Genomic DNA, 20,653 nt, shown 5'->3' with positions numbered 1-20,653 from the left:
TGTGCTGAACTAATCCTGCAAGACGTGAGAAGGCTGCAAACAGGAGTGCAGCTTGGCCTGTTGGACATCCCCACCTCTCCTGCCATGCTCAGGACTCTGCCTTTCACCAGCTTGTGTGGTAGAGCTGCAAATTCCTCTTTTAATACCCTGGGATTTTGAGTTTTGTCTTTAATCTGCTGGTCCACACAGTTCTTTTTCTTTTGATATGTCTTCCCTTTTTTTTGGCTGTTTCTTTGCTTGAAACCTTGGTCCAACTTAAGAGTCTGTACTGGCTCATTAAATACCTTGCATCATTTTTGGCAAAGGAGCAAGAAGGAAACTTGCACTTGACTAAGATTTGGATGAGCGCAGAAGATTCCTGAAGATGGCAATTAATTTAAATTCCTTTTCTCACCGCCTTTGAAACCCTGGGATCATCTCAAAAAATGTGTTTCTAGCTCCCCTAGCAAGCTTTAAATCAACCAGACCTCAGTGAATAAAATGAGGAATTGTGATTTCCTGCCAAACTGAAAATAAAATGGTAACCGACTAAAAATTAATTTGCACAATGAGAAACTCTCATAGAAGTTGAAGAAATATCTGTTCGTCTGATGCTCTGTGATTTGATGGGTGAAGTTTTGTATTCATTAATTTGGATACCTCAATTTAAATCTCTTTTGCTACCTGGGGTGCAGTGGGAGGAAAAGTCTCTCCATGTATGAGGGGAATGCCAGGAGCACTGCACTTGTGTCCTTAAAGATTATTACCCCCAGTGCCTACCAGAGCTGAGAGAGGGGTGGCATAATATACAGAGATATAAATTCTCTGAGGCACAGCATAGAATTTTACAACCTAAATGTAATAGGATGTATTGTGCCATCAGCAAAGTCTACAGAGTTTCATGTGATTAAAATAAAAAAAAAGGGTCCAAGAATATGCTTTTAACTACCATTTTAGAGGCAATAATTTTTGTCTCTTGGCATTTATATTGGCCATCAAGGGGGAGGCAAGCTGTAAGCTGTGCCATAATAATAATAATAAGAATAATAATAAATGCTGCCTCTCCCTTCTTTCAATATGGTTAAATGTCCATGTTTTCTTCTCAAAATAAAACATTCTCATGACCAAAATCACACAACTGTTTTCCTGATAACTTGGAAATTTATTCTGAAATTTTGATAGTCCTGTGTGCTGATAGAGAGAACTTTCATTAGTAAATTCCCATTAGGATGACACTAATGGCTATAAAATCAGGGAAAGCTAATGAAAGAGAATCCCATAGGTAGTTAGGACTTATTTTTCCCATCTTATTATATTTGCTATCCTCTTTCAGAAATACAGAATCCCTCAGGCTGGGAGCTACCGAAAATCTTTGGGGGTTTTATTTTAACAGTCTTTATAATCCTAAAGTCCCTTGATCACTCTATTACAGTTAAGAATAAGACAGGAAATTACCAATAAATGTCTTGCTGTTTGTGAAACATATACCCCCTGTCTTCAGGGAATGCAGCTGCACTGTGGGCTGATAGAAGGGAGGAAATTTTAGCACCACTCCTGCCCCTCACAGCATATTCTCCTACCTACTGCCTTTATTCCTCATCTATGAAATGCTCTTGTAAATGAGGGTTATTTCACACTGCCTGCTCTCTGCTGTGGAGGACTCATCAGAGAGCAATTGTAAAATGGAGGACAGAGTCAGCTGCTGTACCAGGACCTCATCCAAACTGAGGAGCAGGGTCCTCCTTGCCTATGTGGGATTGGATTGTTGAGCATGGGGATGGTATTTTATCTGTAAGAGATATTCACTCCTTCCACTGTTGACCTAATCTAGCCCAAAATTAAATGGGGTTTTGTAAGGATGAGAGGCTCAAAATGGTTAATACAACTGAGTTTTTTAAAAGTGTTAGCTCTCCTATTTTTTAGGATTGTAATTTTTTGGAAATATCCCTATGAGGTGTGAGTTAGACCCAAGTCAATCAAAAAGGGTCTGACTGTAAAACGCTTAGGTAATTTTTGCAAGAGACTGAAATTCTACCTGCGTTGGAGAGGAAAAACCAATCTTTTAAATAGCCTTGAGGATGGGTTAGTGTCTCATGCATCCTCCTTTCTCATGTCTTTATCTGCCAGCTGTCCTCCTGTGATTGTGAGTGAACGTTGTGGGACAGTTCTTCTTTAAAAGGTTCCCTACCTTTTTTTTCCCCCTTTTTTTCTTACATCAAAGCTTTTAGGGCTTCTTCTGCTCTCTACCCAGCTACCTACTGGCTTTGTCCTTATTTTGAAGCAGCTTTATACCCAGCCTCATGCAGCCTGGTGTTTCCAACTCCACAAGTACCCCGTGGTGCTCAGCAAATATGAAAATCATCCAGTGTGAGATGGGAGCCCAGAGCAATGCTTCCCTGGATTAGCACCATTATTACTTTTCTCAATCTGCCTCCATTTGCATTTAAATCTGTACTCTACACTCTGCATGTTTCAGAAAATAGGCAACTTTTTTATTTATATATGCATGGCAGATATATAAGAAAACTTAGAAGTTTTCTTCTCTGTCATAATTGAGAGAAAATTTAGTTCAGAGCACTTAATCCAGAACTGAATTTATACATCTGCCACTTCAGAGTAGCAGCACACTTGAGCTTAAGGTGACCATATGATCCCTTCAGACAGGAGCAGTTTGAAACACAAAGTTTTAAAATAGCCTTTGTCAACCCAAAAAGTTTTATGCACACTGAGATCTAGAACAGTTTTTCAGGGAGAAGAGAAGCAATAAGAATTAGCAAGCAGCTCTGTTAATGCAGGGAAGCACCTGCCCCTGCACAAAGTACCCTCTGGTTTGTGCAGAAGAGTGAGCTCAGACAGGAGATGCAGTAGGATGGAAATTGTTTCTGACAGAAAGACTCAAATACTGCCTTGCTCCCAGACAGGAATCTATCATCCTCTGCACCATCTAATACCCAGCCAGAAATGCAGGTTGGGGAAGTCTGTGGGATGAGCTCTGCCTGGCTTAGCAGGTGCCACCCCATACTGGGATTCCCTGTTCCAGCTTTCCTGTCCCCAGAGTTTTCCAGAGCCCATGTAGCCAGGGGGCTTGTGAAAAAACCATCATCTTTACTGATGAATTTCTAGAGGAATTTTGTGGGCCAAAATAAATAATTTTCAAGCAACAGAAATCCTGTCATAAACCAATAAATTGCCTTTGCTCTGAGGTTTAAGGGTATGAGAAAAGTGTTGTGCTCAGTTTAGGCAACTCCCATTCTCCAAATGCGGACTGTCCAAATCAGATATGATTCTTAGGACTGACCAAAGTGATACCACACATTTTCATAATTTTTCCATTCCTTTTCAGAGGTGTCCATGGCCATTTCAATGGCAAGCGCCCGTGGGCTTTGGCAGACGAGTGCCTCCTGGACATGATGGCTAAGCTGGTTGGTAGGTGTGAGATGCAGGGCAAAACCTTTCTCCAGAAATAAAAACAAATCTAGTTTCTTTTAAGGCTCAAAATCTTGAAACTTTGTAGGCAGAATTTAGTTCTTTTTATTCTTATGTTTGAAAGCACGTTTTCTTGCACATGGGCTAACATTTAATTTTAAGGCTGTGAGTGTTTTAGGGGATGAATGTGTGTGATGTGCATATCAGGAAACTAATTGCAGCAAAGGTTTTTTTGAAGCATCATAAACCACTTTGACTAACTTGTGAAGCCCTTTTAAAGGGTACTTGGTATTGCAGAGTCTCAGTCACTCTTCCAGAAGTAAAATGATGGACTTTCCCCTTTGATAAATTATTTCTATCTAGACATTTTCTGTTTTTTCTCTTTTCCCTGCCACTAAATCCAGACTCATCTTTGAGAGCTGCTTATGGCAATGGAGCAGATAACTGGGGCAGGACCTGTTATTGATGAGTTCCCATGACCCTGCTGTTCCCCTTGAGGAGCTGCAGTGTTGCGGGACTATGGCAGCAAGTGTTTCTGGTTATTGCAGGGATTGAGGAGCCCTGGAGACTCCTCCTGGTGAATTTGCCATGAAAGCAGTCAGCTGAGTGAGAATGCAAATCTCCTCTATCACTTCTTACTCCGTGTAGTTGCTGAAATAATCTTTCACTGGGATTTCCTTCAGAGTTGTCTCTGAAGGGGGAAGAGAAATTATCTTGGCAAGGTCTTTTCCTCCCCAACCCTTCCAGCTGTTGTCAAGGCCAGGTTAGTGGATTTTGGGGAGATCTGGCCCATATTTCAATGAAGGTGTTGAAGGCAACTCTCAATAGTGACTATCAGAACTGAATTATCAGGCATTCATTTATGCCATCACTAAGGAAAAATATTGCCCTTATGTTGACCTGCTGCATTCTAGATATTGTATCGTAATTTCTCCTCCAACTGCAGACAAGTGTTCAATGAGAAAATTATGGGTTTTCTCCTTCAAGAAAAGCAAATAGGATTGGAACAATTGGGAGCAGAGACATTAAAGAATGTTTCATGACAAGTTTATTTATAAACCTATAAATAAAATTCCTCTCTGAATTCTTTATGAAGTTTCCAAATAGCTAAAATAGTGGGTGTTATTATTGGAGCAGAACAAATGCAATAAATTATTGTTGTAGTTTGTCTATCCATTATGTAAACTCTGAGATAACATAAATATGAGTGTGGTTACACTGGGCACCACTGAGCTATGCAGAAAAATCCCATCTGCAGAATGAAATAAAAATCTCAAAATGCAGATTGGGGATTCTGATTTTGTAAGTTGCTATTGTTGCCTGCTGCTGCTCAGTAGGTTAAGAAGTTACTTCTCTTGATTTCATTGCACTCAAGGGCAAGCTCAGCACCCTCATCTGTTCAGCATCATAGGACATAAAAATGTGGAAATATAAAGGGAGTGGAGGGTGTTGAAATGCTGAACACGGCAGATTTAGGGGTTTCTCCAGTATGACCCATCTCCCTTGGCTAGTGGATATTCTTGTTCTGGCAGGGTACAACTAGGAAGATGCGGAAAGGTGCCTTGGAATTTTCAACTGAAAACCTTGAATTTAACTAAGGAGGCAGAAAAGAATTTCTCTTATGTCATATTCTCAGGCACCCCAATTTTTAATCAAGGTATGACCACTGGTGTTCTTCATATAACCAGGAGAGAGAGAGCCATGATCCCCCAAAGGACAGCTGGAAGCTTCTGAGTCACCATCTTTCTCTGCATCACCTCTGTGGCTGTTTGCCTGTGCTTGGTTTGCAGAATGTGGAGCCCTGAGGCAGGCTGAGCCCTGACCTGCTGCCACTGCCCCTGCCAGGGTCCCCCTGGCCTCAGCTCTGGGTTAAGAGTCACTGCAGAAAGCAGAGAACGAGGCTGGGACCCTTTTACCCTCATCCATCTGTCTTGTAGAGGCTGCCAACTAAGTCTCTATTTTAATATTAATTTAACTGCGAGATGCACTGGAGGTGTAACGAGATGGAAATGAGAGCTTCACTTAAATTTCATCTAATTGCTCATCCATCTCCTTACTTTCCTTTTATTTACCAAGCTCCATGTGACACCAGTGCTTTTACATCCCCATGCCTTAACCACAATGAATTTATTATAATTTTCTTCATGGTAAACAAATATTCTAAAATTTTCAATTAAAAGTTATGACTGACGTCACCCTACCACCACCCTAATACTTTGTTTTTCAAATTTTTTCCTGTGAAGTGCTTCCTGTTGTCTTTCTCAAAGATAAAAACCTGGTTTGGATTCTGTTCTCCAGAATTTTTGGGGCTTTGTTTGATTAAATTGTAAAATGTGGTCTAGGCTCACATCTGGCCCTCAAATTTGTGTGCAGGATTTTGTTTAGAAAATACCCTCATGGCTCTTTTTCAGGACACAGGTGAGTGATTCTTAGAATGCAGATGAATTAATATTTCCCAAATAATGGATGTATCATAGTAAATTCCAATTTTTCAAATTGTAGGCAATGGTGAAGAGGCTAAAAGGATAAATGGAGGGGGAAAAAAACCTATGTTAAAATGTTCTTTTCAATGTAGTATTCCACAGATTCATGAAGTGATTTAGGTTGGAAGGGATCTTAAAGTTCCAGCCCTCACAATTTATGTTTAAGTACTGTTTTCCAATGAAGAATAATATTGATTATGTATGCTGAATGAATTCTGAATTTACTTTCTTATTGACTTTAATGTAAGCACAATAACAGAATTTTACTGTGTTTTTTATTCAGTATTGAATGTGCTTTGGAGGAGGAGGAATGATTGTCATTTCTCACCCTAAGCAGTGGGAGCAACTAAAACTTATTCAGGAATGGACCAAGGACTGTAAAACACCTTTGTCTGCTTAATGGTTTATAGTTCACGAGCACCTTGCTTATTAAAGGCAGTCACATTTTCTTGTTCAATGAAAGTTACAGTAGTAAATACGTTGTGAAATGAAGAGTCAAGGTCAGTGGAGGCCAAATCTTTTTTCCTGTGCTCACACCAAGTGGCAGGAGGCAGTGAAGGCAATCTCTGCCTCTCCTACCAGACTTTATTAAAACATTACAACCTTGGCAGGATCACCTTCTGATGGAACAAGATTAACTGTGTGGCTGCTGCTCCACGATGGGCTCGGGCAGGTCTCTGTTGAGGGAAGACTGAACGCTGAGCAGATTTGGAGTGACTTTGAGTGATAAGGATTATTTGAAATAACCAAAATGTTTTCGAAATTGGGGCTCTTAGCCTTTTTCCAATCATTTTACAAAATGCTTTTTACTTACCCCAGCGAGGATCAGACTTCCCTGGCAGTCAGAGAGGAGAAGGACGGCAGTGTCTGCCTAACGCAATCATAATTGTCTCTGAAGTTGTACTTTGCAAACGCTGCTTCCTTTTATTAAAGAGGAGATTTATCATGCAGAACATACAGGTTTTAGCCTGTCCTGGAGATATGGTATAAAGTTAGGAAATAAGGAAGGCAAACATAATTTTGTCTCCCGTGTGCCGGGTCTTTGAATATTGTAATAGGTTAATTAGATCATGGAAAGGTTGTTTTCTGAAATGCAGTGCAGGTTATAAAGGATAACAGTTTTCCAATGACATGGATGAGGTTTGTTTTGTGGGCATGAAATTCAATAATGGAAGGCTTTTAATAAATATATAATTTACGGAAGACCAAGACTTACATGACAAATGTAGTGTCATATTTAATTTGGGATGCTAACATGCAGCTAAAAGTGATCTTACAGATTAACCATTTGTTTTATACAGAATCGGTACAGCAGACAGAGGTTTGCCTGTGCAGAATTTGCTGTGAAAGCCACAGATTTCACAGAAGGAGCAGAGGGACAAATAAGAACAATACCATTTCTTGATCCTGTCCCTTTTTTCAGCCTCAAGAGTTCCATAGAAATATTAAGACTGCAAATAATACTGTTTTGAGCTGCAATCACTCTCTAGCTGTCTCCTGGATCTGCAATAGAGCAACCCCAAGGTGACCTCTTCCAGCAGCAAGGAGCCTTAAGATGCAATGCTATCAGAGGGAAGAAAAGAAAGCAAAGGAGAGGAGTTTAAGTGAAGAAAAAAGCTTATTTATCCCTATGAAGAAAGTCCTTTATATATTTATTTCCACAAACTTGATGATGTTCCTGGTGTCTGAAGGAGGAGGGAGCTTATTCATTTTTGTGTGGCTCATCCCCTGAAGTGATCATTCCCAGTCACTGACGCCTGTTTTCCAAATCCTTCTGTCCAAAACCTGGAGATTTCAGCAACAAGTGGAAATGTCCTTGAACACCTCAATGAGAATGGTGCTTGGCTTTTCCTGGCCTGGCAGAAGCTGAGGCCTGCTTGGGAGGAATGTATGAATTAATTATGATTGTAGATTTCCATGTTCTTTGGCTACATTGCCTGTATTGGGTTGAACCCATGGTTATGTCTTTTTTCCTACACTGACAAAGCAATCACTCTGTGAATTTAAGCTGTTTAGGATATGGTGACAGTGTAAGGCAGGGACAGGAGAAATTCAGGGTTCAGCTTTCCTTTTCTTGTGCCTCCCTTTACCCTTTCACATCCCCAAATCAGCTTTTCCTTCCTCTTTATTGATTCCAAAAGTGGTTATTGCCCTCTCTGCCTGCTCACATTTCCTTTCATCGCTCTCTCTCTGCAACCTCTCTCCACATTTGGTGATTCTGTGGCTGAGTGAGGATCAGGACAAGGTGCATGAACACATCTCCCATCTGAAGAAGACTCTCAAAATATTGATTTGTCTCAAGAATGAATTTCTCTTTTCCAACAAAAGACACCAAGCATACCAGAGGAAACAGGAATTGATTTTCTCCATATCTTGGTGCCGCCCAACACACAATTCCCCTTCTTACCTAAAACTTTTCACCAGGGCTTGACAAATGCTGGAGAATTTGTTACTAAATACTTGCTAACAACCATTAGTTGTTACTAATTAGCGCTTCCTCTGATTAGCTGTAGTCCAAAGCATTTGTTATTATCCTCCTTGGAGCAATGTGAGTATGGCTTCTTGTGAAGCTTATACATTAGTAATGTTCTGTTATATCCAATAGGTCAATTTTGCTCATTTCATTTTTTAATTAGGATGAGATTTATTTTGACATTAAAGTAACCACTTACAGCAGATGATTATCTCAATATGTTTTCTCACTTGTGTTACATATGAACTTCTGACAAAAATAAGTCTTCAAGTCTTCGTTTACATACAGTCTTTGTGACCTCACTTGTCTGAGGTATTCAGGATAATAAATCCACTGGTGGTTTGCTGGGAAATGGAAAGATTTAGTTGGGGTTTTTTTTGTTTTCTGTGTCTGACCTGAAAAAATAAATATTTTCCTGCCAGTGCAGCGTAGAGAGTCAGACAAGAAATCTTTTTATTTCACTCTGATGACAAATCAAACATTTGTTTCCTTTCCAGGCTTTGGAGAGACATTGACTGAATTCATGGTTTTGCTTTCTCACTACTGTTCTCTGCTCTCTGTTCTATTTCTCTGAAATTTTAAAGAAAAACTCCAACCATTTTTCAAACTTTTTTATTTTTTTAATTTTTTAGGGGCCAAAAGGCAAGAAATAGCCTTAATGAATGGGCTGACTGTTAACTTGCACCTTCTGATGGTATGTCTTCATGATGAATATTTGATCTTGTGTTGACAAGTATTTTCCTCCTTTCTTTGTGTGTGTATAAGCAAAGTGTTTTCTGAGGACCTCACAGAGACAGCACTGGGTGACAGATTAAGTTTTTAAGCCTTGGGAGTTGTATCTTGAATAATGTATGTGCAAGACCCGGCCTGACTCAATACTAAGCAGGAAAGCTGGACAAAGAAATATTTTCAAGGACTCTGGAGGGGAAGTTTCAGCTGTACTCACGTGTGTTGCCTGTCAGTAGCAAGAGGAAGTCTTATTGTTTGAGAAACATTTACAAGTAGCTTCTCAAATTTCAATTCCATGCCAAATTTCAAAGTTAAGGAAACAGGAGCTCAACAAGTTTGTGAGCAACACAAAGGTGTTATATCAGTCAAGGTTAAAATGCAGCTGCATACAAGAGATGACACTTAGAATTATGCTATTTTATATGTGCCTAAAATGTGCATTTTTTGACTTGCATGGCATAGTGACCATAAATGTGTCTTATTTATGCTCAGGTGGCTGCATAGAGTCTGTCTCTGCTTCTCCAATATTTCCAAAGATATGGTTCCAAAGATTTGGTTTGAGTGTAGATGTGAAGCTGGCTTTGTGTGATTCTCACAACAAGGTTTATCACTTGGATATGGACCTTTTTAAATTTATCTGCTTCTCTGGACCTTTTAAAATTAATGAACATGGAGCAGTACAGTACAGTCAGTTCAGGTGGCTTCTCTGCCCTGAATTAAATGTGAAATTCTGGAGCACACAGACCATACAGAGGGTTGTGTAACCCAAGCTAAATTGAGCAGGAGGGATTGTAAGTCTTTGTAGTCCTGGCATGGTGGCCAGCCCAGCTTGCCAGGACCTGAGAAGAAAAATCACCCACCTGCAGGTGCTGAGATCAGATCTTTGGTCAGCCTTGTTTTGGAGTAAGGGATGATTCCATAACTGAAGTTTAAGGGCAGGATGTAAATCTAATTCTTTTTCACTGCCTGCCACTCTTCAGCTGCTGCTTTTGATTGCTGGATGGAGCTGGGTGAAATCCCAGCTTGCCTGGCTGCAGTCAAAGCTTTGCCATTGATTCCTGAAAGTGCAAGTTCTCACTGCTGGGTTTTGGTGGCTTTGTTACGGATATGTGAAATACAGTACTATAACACTTTCCGACTTTGATAAATGTTATATGGACAAAGAAATATTTGTAATTTCTGGGGGATTCTCTGTAGGTCTGCATGACAGTAAAGCAGTCTTTATTAAGTTATGTGCTGGGAGCATCTTTCTCATCTCTGCTTAGATAAATTTCAATATTTCTTTCTTTTTTCCCCCTTAACAGCTATCTTTCTTTAAGCCTACTCCAAGACGCTATAAAATTCTTCTAGAAGCAAGAGCCTTTCCATCTGACCATGTAAGAAATTAATATTTCACCATATTTGTATTATTAATCATATTTTTCCAAAGAATATCAGTAGTAGGATTTGAATATTTATTAGCTCATCTTGTCCAAGTAAGATTACAATAAAAAAATCTGTCAGAAACTTTTGAGCTCAGCATACTTTACAGATCGTAGCTTTATTCCTTTTGTTCAAATAAGAAGTGTTGCATGAGGAATAGAATGAATGGGTGCATTGATTTATTAGTCTTTTTAAAGACATCGAGCAAACTACTGGCCTAAATCAACTAAAGTTGTAAATGTTTTATTAATTCTTGTTGCTGTTTTACGTTATGAAACCAAATCAATACAAACTCACAACATTAACACTTATATATCCCCAGACAGAGATGGAAATGTTTGTTCTTAGCACTTTAGATTACTAGTTCAAACATAATTTGTCTGCTATAAAATAAGAGACAATAGCCTGTGCATCAGACCTTCGAGCAAATTAATCTTTGGGTTTGTGGGGCACTGCTACTTTATCATCAGCACCGTAAACTCCTGGAAATTGATAACAAATTTGATCTCTGAGGTGCAATAAAAGTGACTCGAGCTACTAACAGGTTTATTTGTAATGAAGATACTGGCACAGATGTATACACCTCAAATTGCTTTTATTCTAAGTAATGTTCAGATTAATCCCACATTTGTTCCACATGCACTTGTACATTTACACTCCATCCTCTTAAATTTCTATGGCACGTCGGTAATAATTTCTGCAACTGTCATTGCTTCAGTTCCTGTCATGAAATTTTACTCTTTTATACTGTTATTTGATGATTGTTATTTAATCTCCAGGACCATTATTTATCAATAAAATTGGCAGATAGGATTTTTTTTTAAATAGCTTGAGCGTTTAAAGCTTTTGTTTCCCTCTAGCTGTGCAGCAAATAGAAGAGGTGAGAATGTCACAGGGCGGGATGTCTGTGCTGGCCAAACCTCGTTTGTGTTGGCAGCAGGGCATGTGGGTACCCAGGGCTCCTGCAGGAGGGGTGCTCAGTCCTCCTCGGCTGTTATCCCTGCAGGTTTGGCTTTTTGGCCTCTGGTGAGGTGCATCCATCCCACCACAGAACCATGGAATGGTTTAGGTTGGAAAGGGCTTCAAGATCATGTTCCCATCTCCCTGCCATGGGCAGGGATGCCTCCACTGGATGGGTTGCTAAGGGCCCAATCTCCACCCTCATTCTGCTGCATGGATTTATCCTGTGGGATTCAGGCTTTAACTTTGTCCTTGCAAAGGAATTAAATTAATTCTAATGTGAATTAAATTCAGATCTTTTTTAATCCAAAGTAAGTCTGTGAATTTCTCAGCAGAGTTGGATTATGCTTTTAAGCATTACTTTTAGTGAAAGGCAAGGCATCTGAACAGCTTTTTCAAGTTCTGATGTGTTTGTCCTTTTTCCCTTGTGGTTGTTTATCATGTATTTATTTATCATATATTTGTAGTCGTTTATTGATGAGTTAATGCTTTCTGCATGGAATTCTCTTCCAGTATGCTATGGAGTCCCAGCTCCGACTGCACGGGCTGGATGTGGAGAAAAGCATGGTCCTGCTGCAGCCACGGCAGGTTGGTGAGGAACCTGTCACTTCTGCTTGCTGCCACCAAGGGCAGAAACACCTTTCATGTGAATATTCTTGAATATTCTAGTGTAGAAGTTGCAATCTGTGCATTAAAATATGGTTAAACTTTATGAATCATAAACAGATGTCTTTGCATGCATATTTTTGACATTAGACCCCATTTTATAATTGCTGATTCAATAGTTAACTTTCCCAGAAGAACAACAAAAATATCAAAAAAGCCATTCTCTCTATTTTTCCTGTTTCTAACAAACGTGGCAGAATCCTGAGTCACCTGCAAAATATGCTTTTGACTCATTGAGAATTCCCAGTGTCCTTTGAATGTCCTGAGGTAAGAGATTGCCATAGCACAAGCAGCACTGTGTCTGCATCAGCACGGGCTGAGGGAAAGGTCTGCTCTCAGTAATATGCAATTCAGATTAATTTGAAATGCTGCCTCGCTTCACTTCTGCAGCATTAAGAACTTTGTCACCTAACTATAAACCCAGGGTGACCTTTTGCTTCTGAAATCTGAGTCATCTTGTGAGTAAAGAGCCCACTCCTGAACGCTTGATAGATTTGCAGAGATTGTTGAGATAATAACAGTCCCTTGCAATTCAACCATCTTGCCCAAGCTTTTTTCAGTAACAAGTCTAATTTAATTCTAGGTTTTCACTGCCTAATTGATCCCTAGGTGGTGGTATGTTTTACAAGATCCCTTGCTAGGAAGACAGGAGGAGGATGGGGCAGTAATTTTCCTGTAAAGAATCAAAAATGAGGTTGATTTTTTTTTTTCTTGTGGTTGAAATTCTTCTATATTTAATGACCACAGGTTTGGGGAATTTTGTACTTTTGATGATGTGAGACATTGTTTTTGAAATATGAATATGGCAGGTTTATAATAGCTTCCTGTGGGATACCAAGTTTATCAGAAAAGTAAAGAGTGAAGCTGATAGACAACTTTCAAATCTTGTGGGTGTCACAAATTTTCAGATGCCACTTAAAAATCATTCAATATTCTGTCTGCACCAGGAATTTTTGACTGTAAATTAAAACTGTCAGAAATACTAAAGGGTATGAAGCATGTTAGAGCATGAAGTGAATAGACATTTTATAACAGGCACCTCCAAGATTCCCTTGCTAATGATTATTTTTTTGAGGTTACTTGCTCGTAAGCTACTTCACAGCACTACCTTCATATACCATTACCAAGACAAAGGTTTGCTTTTGATCTCCTTTCATGGGAAAATATAAATTATGAAATAAGGAATGGCAATGTCATTACTGCCGGAGTTGATGTAAAATGTGTCCTTTAATATTTTTTTTAGGGTGAGGAGACCTTGAGGACTGAAGATATCCTGGCTGTAATTGAGAAGGAAGGGGACTCTATTGCTGTCATTCTGTTCAGTGGGGTGCAGTACTACACAGGACAGCTGTTTGACATCCCTAGAATAACAAGGGCTGGCCAAAAAAAGGTAGGACTGCTCCAGATGTGTCCTTTTGATACTAATTTTAGAACAGTTTTCTCTGTGAAATCAGTTGTTCTGGGTTTCTTTTTTTTGTTTGTTTGTTTTTATGTTTTTTGGGTTTTTTGGTTTTTTTGTTTTGTTTTTTTTTTTTTTTTTTGTGGAACAAAACACAGACATTTGTAGGTCTCTGGTAAAATGTAAAAGCCCTCTGTGCCCAGACCTTTGGGGACTGTGTGCTGCATGAAGAAATAGCCCTGTGGGAGCAATCTTTCAGGCAGATGAATGTTAAACTATTTGGAAAAGGTAATTCATGACTATTAACTTTGACATGGCTTTTCTTGAAGGGTAGAATACCATGAGCCTCAGTGAAGGAGGAGGAGGAGGCAATCACAGCTCTAACCTGTCTTTGAAAGTTAGTTTGTGTGAGATTTCTGAGCTTTTTCTGAACTTTTTCAACATGAGACTTTTATGATTTTCCTCCTTTCCTGTAGCTGTGTTATGGCAGATTTTGCCCTCCCTGAGCAGGGGGGTGAGATCCCCACAGAGCCAGCAGTGCTCAGACTCCACTGATGAGTTTTCTGGAGACAGGCACAATGTGGAGCACATCAACATCGCAAGATGAGTGTATTTTAGTGATGACTCAGCCTTCAGAGCTTGCAGGCAGTGTGTTCTGTGGACACAGCTGTACAACCCTCTAACCATCTCAATTGCCTTAGGAATCCAGGAGAAAATAGTTTTTAATTAAGTTGTCTTATCAACAGGAGGTCACCAGACTTTCCATGCTGGCAGCCTTTTGCTGGATGCAGCTTATCTCATACAAGATTACACCACTGAAGGGTAAACTTATTTGGTATCACTGGGTTTTTGGCAAACCAGCTAACTCTTTATATTTAATGGTTTAACTCTCTGGAGATGTTCCTACCTCACAGCACACTATACATCTTGTGTAGCTGTAGGTTTGGCAGTGGAATTTTTTCTGGACGTCAGGGCGTAAGTTATGCTGATGGCAAGAGATGGAAAAGTCCCCCCTGGGAGAGCAGAGCAGGTGTGAGAGCTGGTGCGGGGCCCGTGGGATGTAAGAAGGGAATGTTCTCACAGAGCAGCACCTGGTGCTAAAACCCAGCATTGGAAACAGCAAAAAACAAAACCAACTTCTGACAGGGATGTAGGAAAGCAATGTGGGGAGTCAGCTGCAGGGGAAGTGGGTTTGGGGAAGAGCTCCAAAAGCAACACCCTCATGGTGCTTTCGTGGAGTGCCTACCAGCACTTTGCTGACCACAAAAAAATCCCAATTGCACCGTGCTGGAATGCTAGAAAGGGAAGACAGGTTATTAACAGGATGGTGCCACCCACTGCTCTGCTCTCTCTCTCTCCTGGTGGCAGCAGAGCTGCCAACACCTACACGTCTCCAGTGCTGCTTCCCAGAAAGCTGCTCCGTGATGCGTCTGAAAGGTGTCTGAGAAAGAGAGAGAGAAATCTTCCTTCCTTCCTTCCTTCCATAAAGATGAACAACCTGGGAAAAACCCCATTGCTTTATCACCTCTCCAAAATGCTCTCTGGACTGTGAGCTGCAGACTTGGATATGTGGAAGAGATGCAGTCTCACTGACAGCTCTAAACTACCCCAAAGTGGTGTTCTGGGAGAGAGTAGTCACTCGCAGCTTATTACATAGAGGGAAAATGGATTTGATGTTTATAAAATCTAAGGAGATAACCAGGACTTGGTGGAGAAAGATTAAAATTTCTGCAAGGCAGAGCAAATAATAATAATATTAACCTAGGTGTTAATAATAATAATAATAATAATAATAATAATAATAATAATAATAATAATAATAATAATAACAACAACCCCATGGGCTTCCACAGGGATGCACAGCAAACCACCACACACTTTACCCAGAGACTGTATCATGTTCCTGAAGAGCAGAGCAATTTGTGACAGCAATTCAGCATTCCAGCAGGAACAGGTAGATGTCAAAGGCCTGTTTCCATCTGAATGCCTGTTAGAAATGATATAATATAGACGTGAATCTCTTCTTCCACAGAATTTTCAAAAGAGAGAATAAAAACCCCCATAAAATTGAATTTCTAGTGGTTTGAGTGTGCAGGATTGAGATCCAGGTAGATTAATGATGTAAAATATCATTAGTATACTGAAAAAGCAAAATTAATTCAACCTGAAGAACTGTTTGAGTACCCTTAAGGCTTGAAAAGCATGAGCCAGACGTGTTTTTATTTCCCTCCTGTCAGATACACTCAGCTCAGTGTCCTTACAGATTCTGCCCACAGGTTAAGTGATGTTTATATGTTTATACAAACCCTCCATGTAAGAAACTGTTACGCCACACTTCAACGTCTGTCTATGACAAATATTTACATGAACAGCCACAGAACCGTTGATTCATGAAGGGTTTCTGTTGGTAAGAAGCATTTCTGCTCCCTGCTGCTTATCTTGGACACAAGGCTCCTGGTTATCAAAATGCCTGAAATGTGGGTTTGAAAAGAACTGGCTCCTCTCCCCTTTTCCCCAGCCAGATCTGGGGTTAGGAGCCGTGGTTGGATAAGAGGAAAACAAAAACAACTGCTGAAGCAGAGTTATTACTGTCTATGTATCTATACATGGCTTTAATTGGACTTACCATATCTCCTTCAAGAGCTTCTGGACCTGATGAATCCAGAATTGTCTTCTAGTCAACATATTGTCACAGATAGGCTGAAAGTTCTTTTAAAAGCAGATAAGACAGAAAAGTCACGTTTGTAACAAAAATGTGAGGCTCTCCTTCCCAGGGATGAATGACCCTGCACTCCTGAACAGAAAATAGGTTGGGGAGAACTGACAAGCAAACAAGTCAGAAGGGGAAAATACCAGGTGAAAATGCTCTTTGAGAAGAAGAGAGGGAAAAAAAAAATCACTTGTCAGCCAGTATGTCAGAGAGAAAAGTCCTCACAGATGGTCTTAATAATTCTTTTAATGTACTGTTGAAATAAAGTCCCACAGTGTTGTGCCCTATCAGGGCTTGGCTGGAGATTTGAGCTGTGAGCTCTGGAGGCCTGGAAAATGTCCTAAGATTCTTGAGGTCAATCATTTATGAATTAAGTTACTGATTTCCTTTTACATTTTTTAAGCCAATTTCCTAAGTTCTCTGCGTACATTAAGATTCCTCCCAGAGTGAAAGCTCTGCACATAGACAGCTTCATTAAGTCATTAAATATTAAATGAACTAAATTAAGCTTGAAAAATTACCTCAGGCTATTTTTCCATCTAAGGTCTCTCAGATAAATCGAAATTACTACGTATTGTGCAAGAGGCTCATCAGCAGGCTGGGGAGGATGTAACAGTTTTCCTTGTTTCATACTTTCAAGCTTGCTCTAGAGGATGGAGGAGGCTGAGTTGTTTTATTCTTCTACAAGTGAAGAAATGGCTGACTTTTAGGAGACTCTACCTTTCAAATACAATTTTAATTTCATAAGTTATATCGTACTTTCCACTGACTCTGAACTGTTATGTAAAATATTTTAATCTCTTGAGTCCCAGTAGGAAGAGCTTTAAGATCCTTCATCTTCATTTCTTTTCCTGTCTCTCTTTCTAAATGTCCCAGCTTTGCTGGCTTGAAGCTGTCATTTCTCTCCCTCTCTCCAAATGTCATTGTCCATGCTGAGTTGTTACCTGCTGGTTATCAGCAGCTACCCAGACACTTGGCAGAAATGACTTTTAGATGTTAGAATGAAACAGAAGAGGCAGGGGAGAGCACATGTCCTCTCCTTTGCCCGGAGCAGATGGAGAGCTCTGTTTTCCCCCCAGTCTGGGGAAGCGCCGTTCCCACGCAGTCCTGGTTCGGCGTGGCTTGTGCAGGGAGAGCTGCTTCAGTTTGTTTTACTTTTTCCCTGCAATCTGTGTGGCTAAACATTTGCTGTTTGTGTGACTCAAGTGCCAGACACCTCCCTGGGAAAGCAAACCAGCACACCCCATCTTGCAGATGACGACTCGAACAAACTGGTGCGAGTGGGCGTTTCTGAGACGATGCAGGAACCCTGCCAGCACCGAACCCGAACTTCCCGTGCCTCACTATTGTTAAACACTGCCCAGTAGGATCTGCCAACCAGCTTCAAATAGTGAGGAGCAGCTAAAGGAGTTCAGGAGGATGGCCCATGGGTGTTATGTCAATGACTTCCCTTTTTGTTCAAGTTTCAATCTGTTCAATCTGTTGCAGCCACTGTCAGTGCCCAAGAATGTTTGTCCATGTCAAGGTCACATGTGTGGATGTGGTTATGGAGCCTCATTACTGTGAGGGCATCCAACTGTCCCAAGCTATCTCCTCCTACCTCCCACCTACTGTATTTTCATAATTTGATATTATGTGTTTGAACATAATTTTTACAGAGTATACGGCGTACTGACAGGGAAAGGACAACTGGTTCTGGCATATGATTTATGGAATTAAATTTCTTACATGCTTTTTCTTTATGAGCAAATTCCTTTTTTTTTTTGTTTTTCTTTGTTTCAATTTTGATAATGTACAGACAGACACATGCATTCTGCAAGACTCTCATCTGTTATTCCTGGTTTCCACTGAAACCAGTGCATCTGTCATAGAATTGCTTCCAAAAGTTTGTGTGGGATGTATGTACCTGTTAAGATTTAAATCTAGTCAACTGAAGTTTTGAAGTTTATGCCTTAAAACACTATGAGAACCTCCCTATTCACTGGCAATTGGCTTGAGTTTGCTGAAGCTTTTTTCTCTGATCCAAAGCCATTTTATCCCTGGATGAGAGCATTCCCATTGGAATTCAGCATGTCCCAGCGTCTCTGCATTAGCTTCACCATTTCAGTTGATTTCTCTTAACTCAGATCTCTGTGTCCCTGTGAAATCAAGCCACCATGGCTATTTATTGTGACTCTAGTTCCAACATTTAGATCACTCAAATTCTATGGCAGTGAGTTTTCTTCCCATCATTTTGGAGTAATTTTTCAAGCTGATAACTTCACAAATATCTCCATTAGAATTAACATGTCACATCTTAAAATGCTGCTCTGTACAAATTGTTATCTAGTTTATACAGAAGATTAAATATACCAAAGTACTGCTTAAATAATTTAGCTAAGACTCCCTCCATGCAAGAAACAGCAGGAGATTCTTAAAAAACCCCTTTGTTTTATTATTGGACGTTGATTTTTCTGAAGCCTGTGCTTTCACTCTTATTCCTACCCTGCTGCTTGCAAGCAAGCTGTTTGTGTTTTAAAAGCAAAATGTAAAATAGCATTTAATTTGGAGTCCAGGCACAAAAAGCAGTTTTATTTCTCTGGTCTTAAATAAATAGCAAAGCTTCGAATAACTTTTTAGTTTAAAAATGCTGCCATCCAGTGGTTATTTCATGTGTAAAACTCATACTTTTAGATCTAGAAATCTCTCCTTAGATACAGGGTTTCCCCCTTTTTTCTCAGTGTCCTGTGTAAATTGCGCTTATGATAAATACAAGATTTTTAACAGAGAAATGACAGATTCCTTCTTTTTAAGGACAAATATAAAGGTTCTTAAAGATCAAGATATTGCATAAGCTGCTATCTCATCCATTTGGATTCCCAAAGAACAAGGTCCTGCTTGTTTAAATACCAGGGACACCTTGAGCATGAATATATATTGAAATGTAATTGTTCATAGGTAACTGGCATCATTATGACCATTACTGCTTTGTCTCTGCCTGGGGTTTGTTGTGCCATACAGGAAGTGTTTGTATTTATGCATTTGTTTTCAATATTTTTTTCAAATGATTCCAGTTCCCTGCACAAACAAAACCTCAGAAATCTAAACCCTATCCAAGCATCCTTGAAGACAAATCACAGAAAAATTGGTGATTTATACATGTGGCATAGAATACTTGTTTGTAGTAATCACTAAGAACAGATTCCCATCTGTTCTTGATAGATTAATCATAGAAAGGTTTGGGTTGGAAGGGACCTTAAGGATTGGCCTGTCCCAACCCCCTGCCATGGGCAGGGACACCTTCCACTATCCCATGTTGCTCCAAGCCCCATCCAACCTGGCCTTGGACACTTCCAGGAATGGGCCAGCCACACTTTTCTGAGTAACGTGTTCCAGAGTCTCACCACCCTCACAGAAAAATATTTCTTCCTATCATCTTACCTAAATCTCTCCTCTTTGAATTTAAATCCATTCACACTTATCCCATCACTCTCTGCTTCTGTAAAAAGTCTCTAGGTAGCCTGCACATACTGAGAGCAAGTTAAGCTCTGAAGGAGTTATTTTCAAAATAATCACAGTGATGATTATCTTAATAAGTAACCCAGTAATCATCTCTTTCCTGCAGGGATGCCTTGTTGGATTCGACCTGGCTCACGCTGTTGGGAATGTGGAGCTTCATTTGCATGACTGGGGAGTGGATTTTGCCTGCTGGTGCTCCTACAAGGTAAAACAGATTCATTGCTGGAGACTGTTTTCCATAGTGTCACTCATCTCATGGGTCAGCACACAGGTCAGGTGAATAAGAGCTGCACCTGAACAGCTGAGCAAGACTTGGCTGAATCTTTGAATTCACCACAACAAAGAGATGGACACTGACTTTAATGGTGCCTTTGTTATGAGTGAGTCCAAAAAGTGGCCATGACCTACATGGTCTTGTGGATGAGAAGTGGATACTCATGGCAGTTAAACATCTGCCCTGTGGACATGAGATCAGGGGCTCTTCTCTTATTTCTCACACCAAGAAGGTCTCACAGCTATAATATTTTATGAAGTGGTCCCCAGACAATAGAATATTCTTGTCTAAACTTTAATAATTTCAGATCATGGAGCGAGGTATCTTTAGTTCCTTTGACTCCTAGTGAGATTAAGACTCGTCAGACATAGTCAGATGAATTGTTTGATGACTTTGCTATATATATTATATATATATAGCAAATACATATGGAACTGTTTCAGATGTACTTCAATTTTCTGGCCTCTTAGACTTCAAATACCATATGTAAGCCAAGAGAGATACTTTTAAAACTAATCTGAAAAATATATCTGCTTTTACCTCCATCAGCACTTTGTGACAAATGCTAAGATCTCCATCTAGAAACCACTCGAAATGTTAAAATTGGTTTGTTTTATAGATCAGGGTGAGGGAA

General features: G+C 39.9%; 1 protein-coding gene across 2 annotated transcripts in view; it reads left to right on the top strand.

Annotated features, from left to right (window-relative positions):
• The window catches only part of KYNU (kynureninase), a 58,356-nt gene that overhangs the window by 13,913 nt on the left and 23,790 nt on the right, over window positions 1-20,653 (top strand). For both annotated transcript variants that reach the window (XM_074547867.1, XM_074547866.1), the window contains exons 4-9: window positions 3,323-3,405; window positions 8,994-9,055; window positions 10,395-10,466; window positions 11,986-12,060; window positions 13,382-13,528; window positions 19,852-19,950. In XM_074547867.1, coding sequence (XP_074403968.1) covers window positions 3,323-3,405; window positions 8,994-9,055; window positions 10,395-10,466; window positions 11,986-12,060; window positions 13,382-13,528; window positions 19,852-19,950 — 538 coding nt within the window. The remainder of the gene's footprint in view (window positions 1-3,322; window positions 3,406-8,993; window positions 9,056-10,394; window positions 10,467-11,985; window positions 12,061-13,381; window positions 13,529-19,851; window positions 19,951-20,653) is intronic.

The sequence above is a fragment of the Zonotrichia albicollis genome, chromosome 10 (genome assembly GCF_047830755.1).
Source record: "Zonotrichia albicollis isolate bZonAlb1 chromosome 10, bZonAlb1.hap1, whole genome shotgun sequence".
Classification (NCBI taxonomy): Eukaryota; Metazoa; Chordata; class Aves; order Passeriformes; family Passerellidae; genus Zonotrichia; species Zonotrichia albicollis.
Note: the sequence above shows the minus strand (reverse complement) of the source record. Positions and strands in the feature narration are given on the sequence as shown.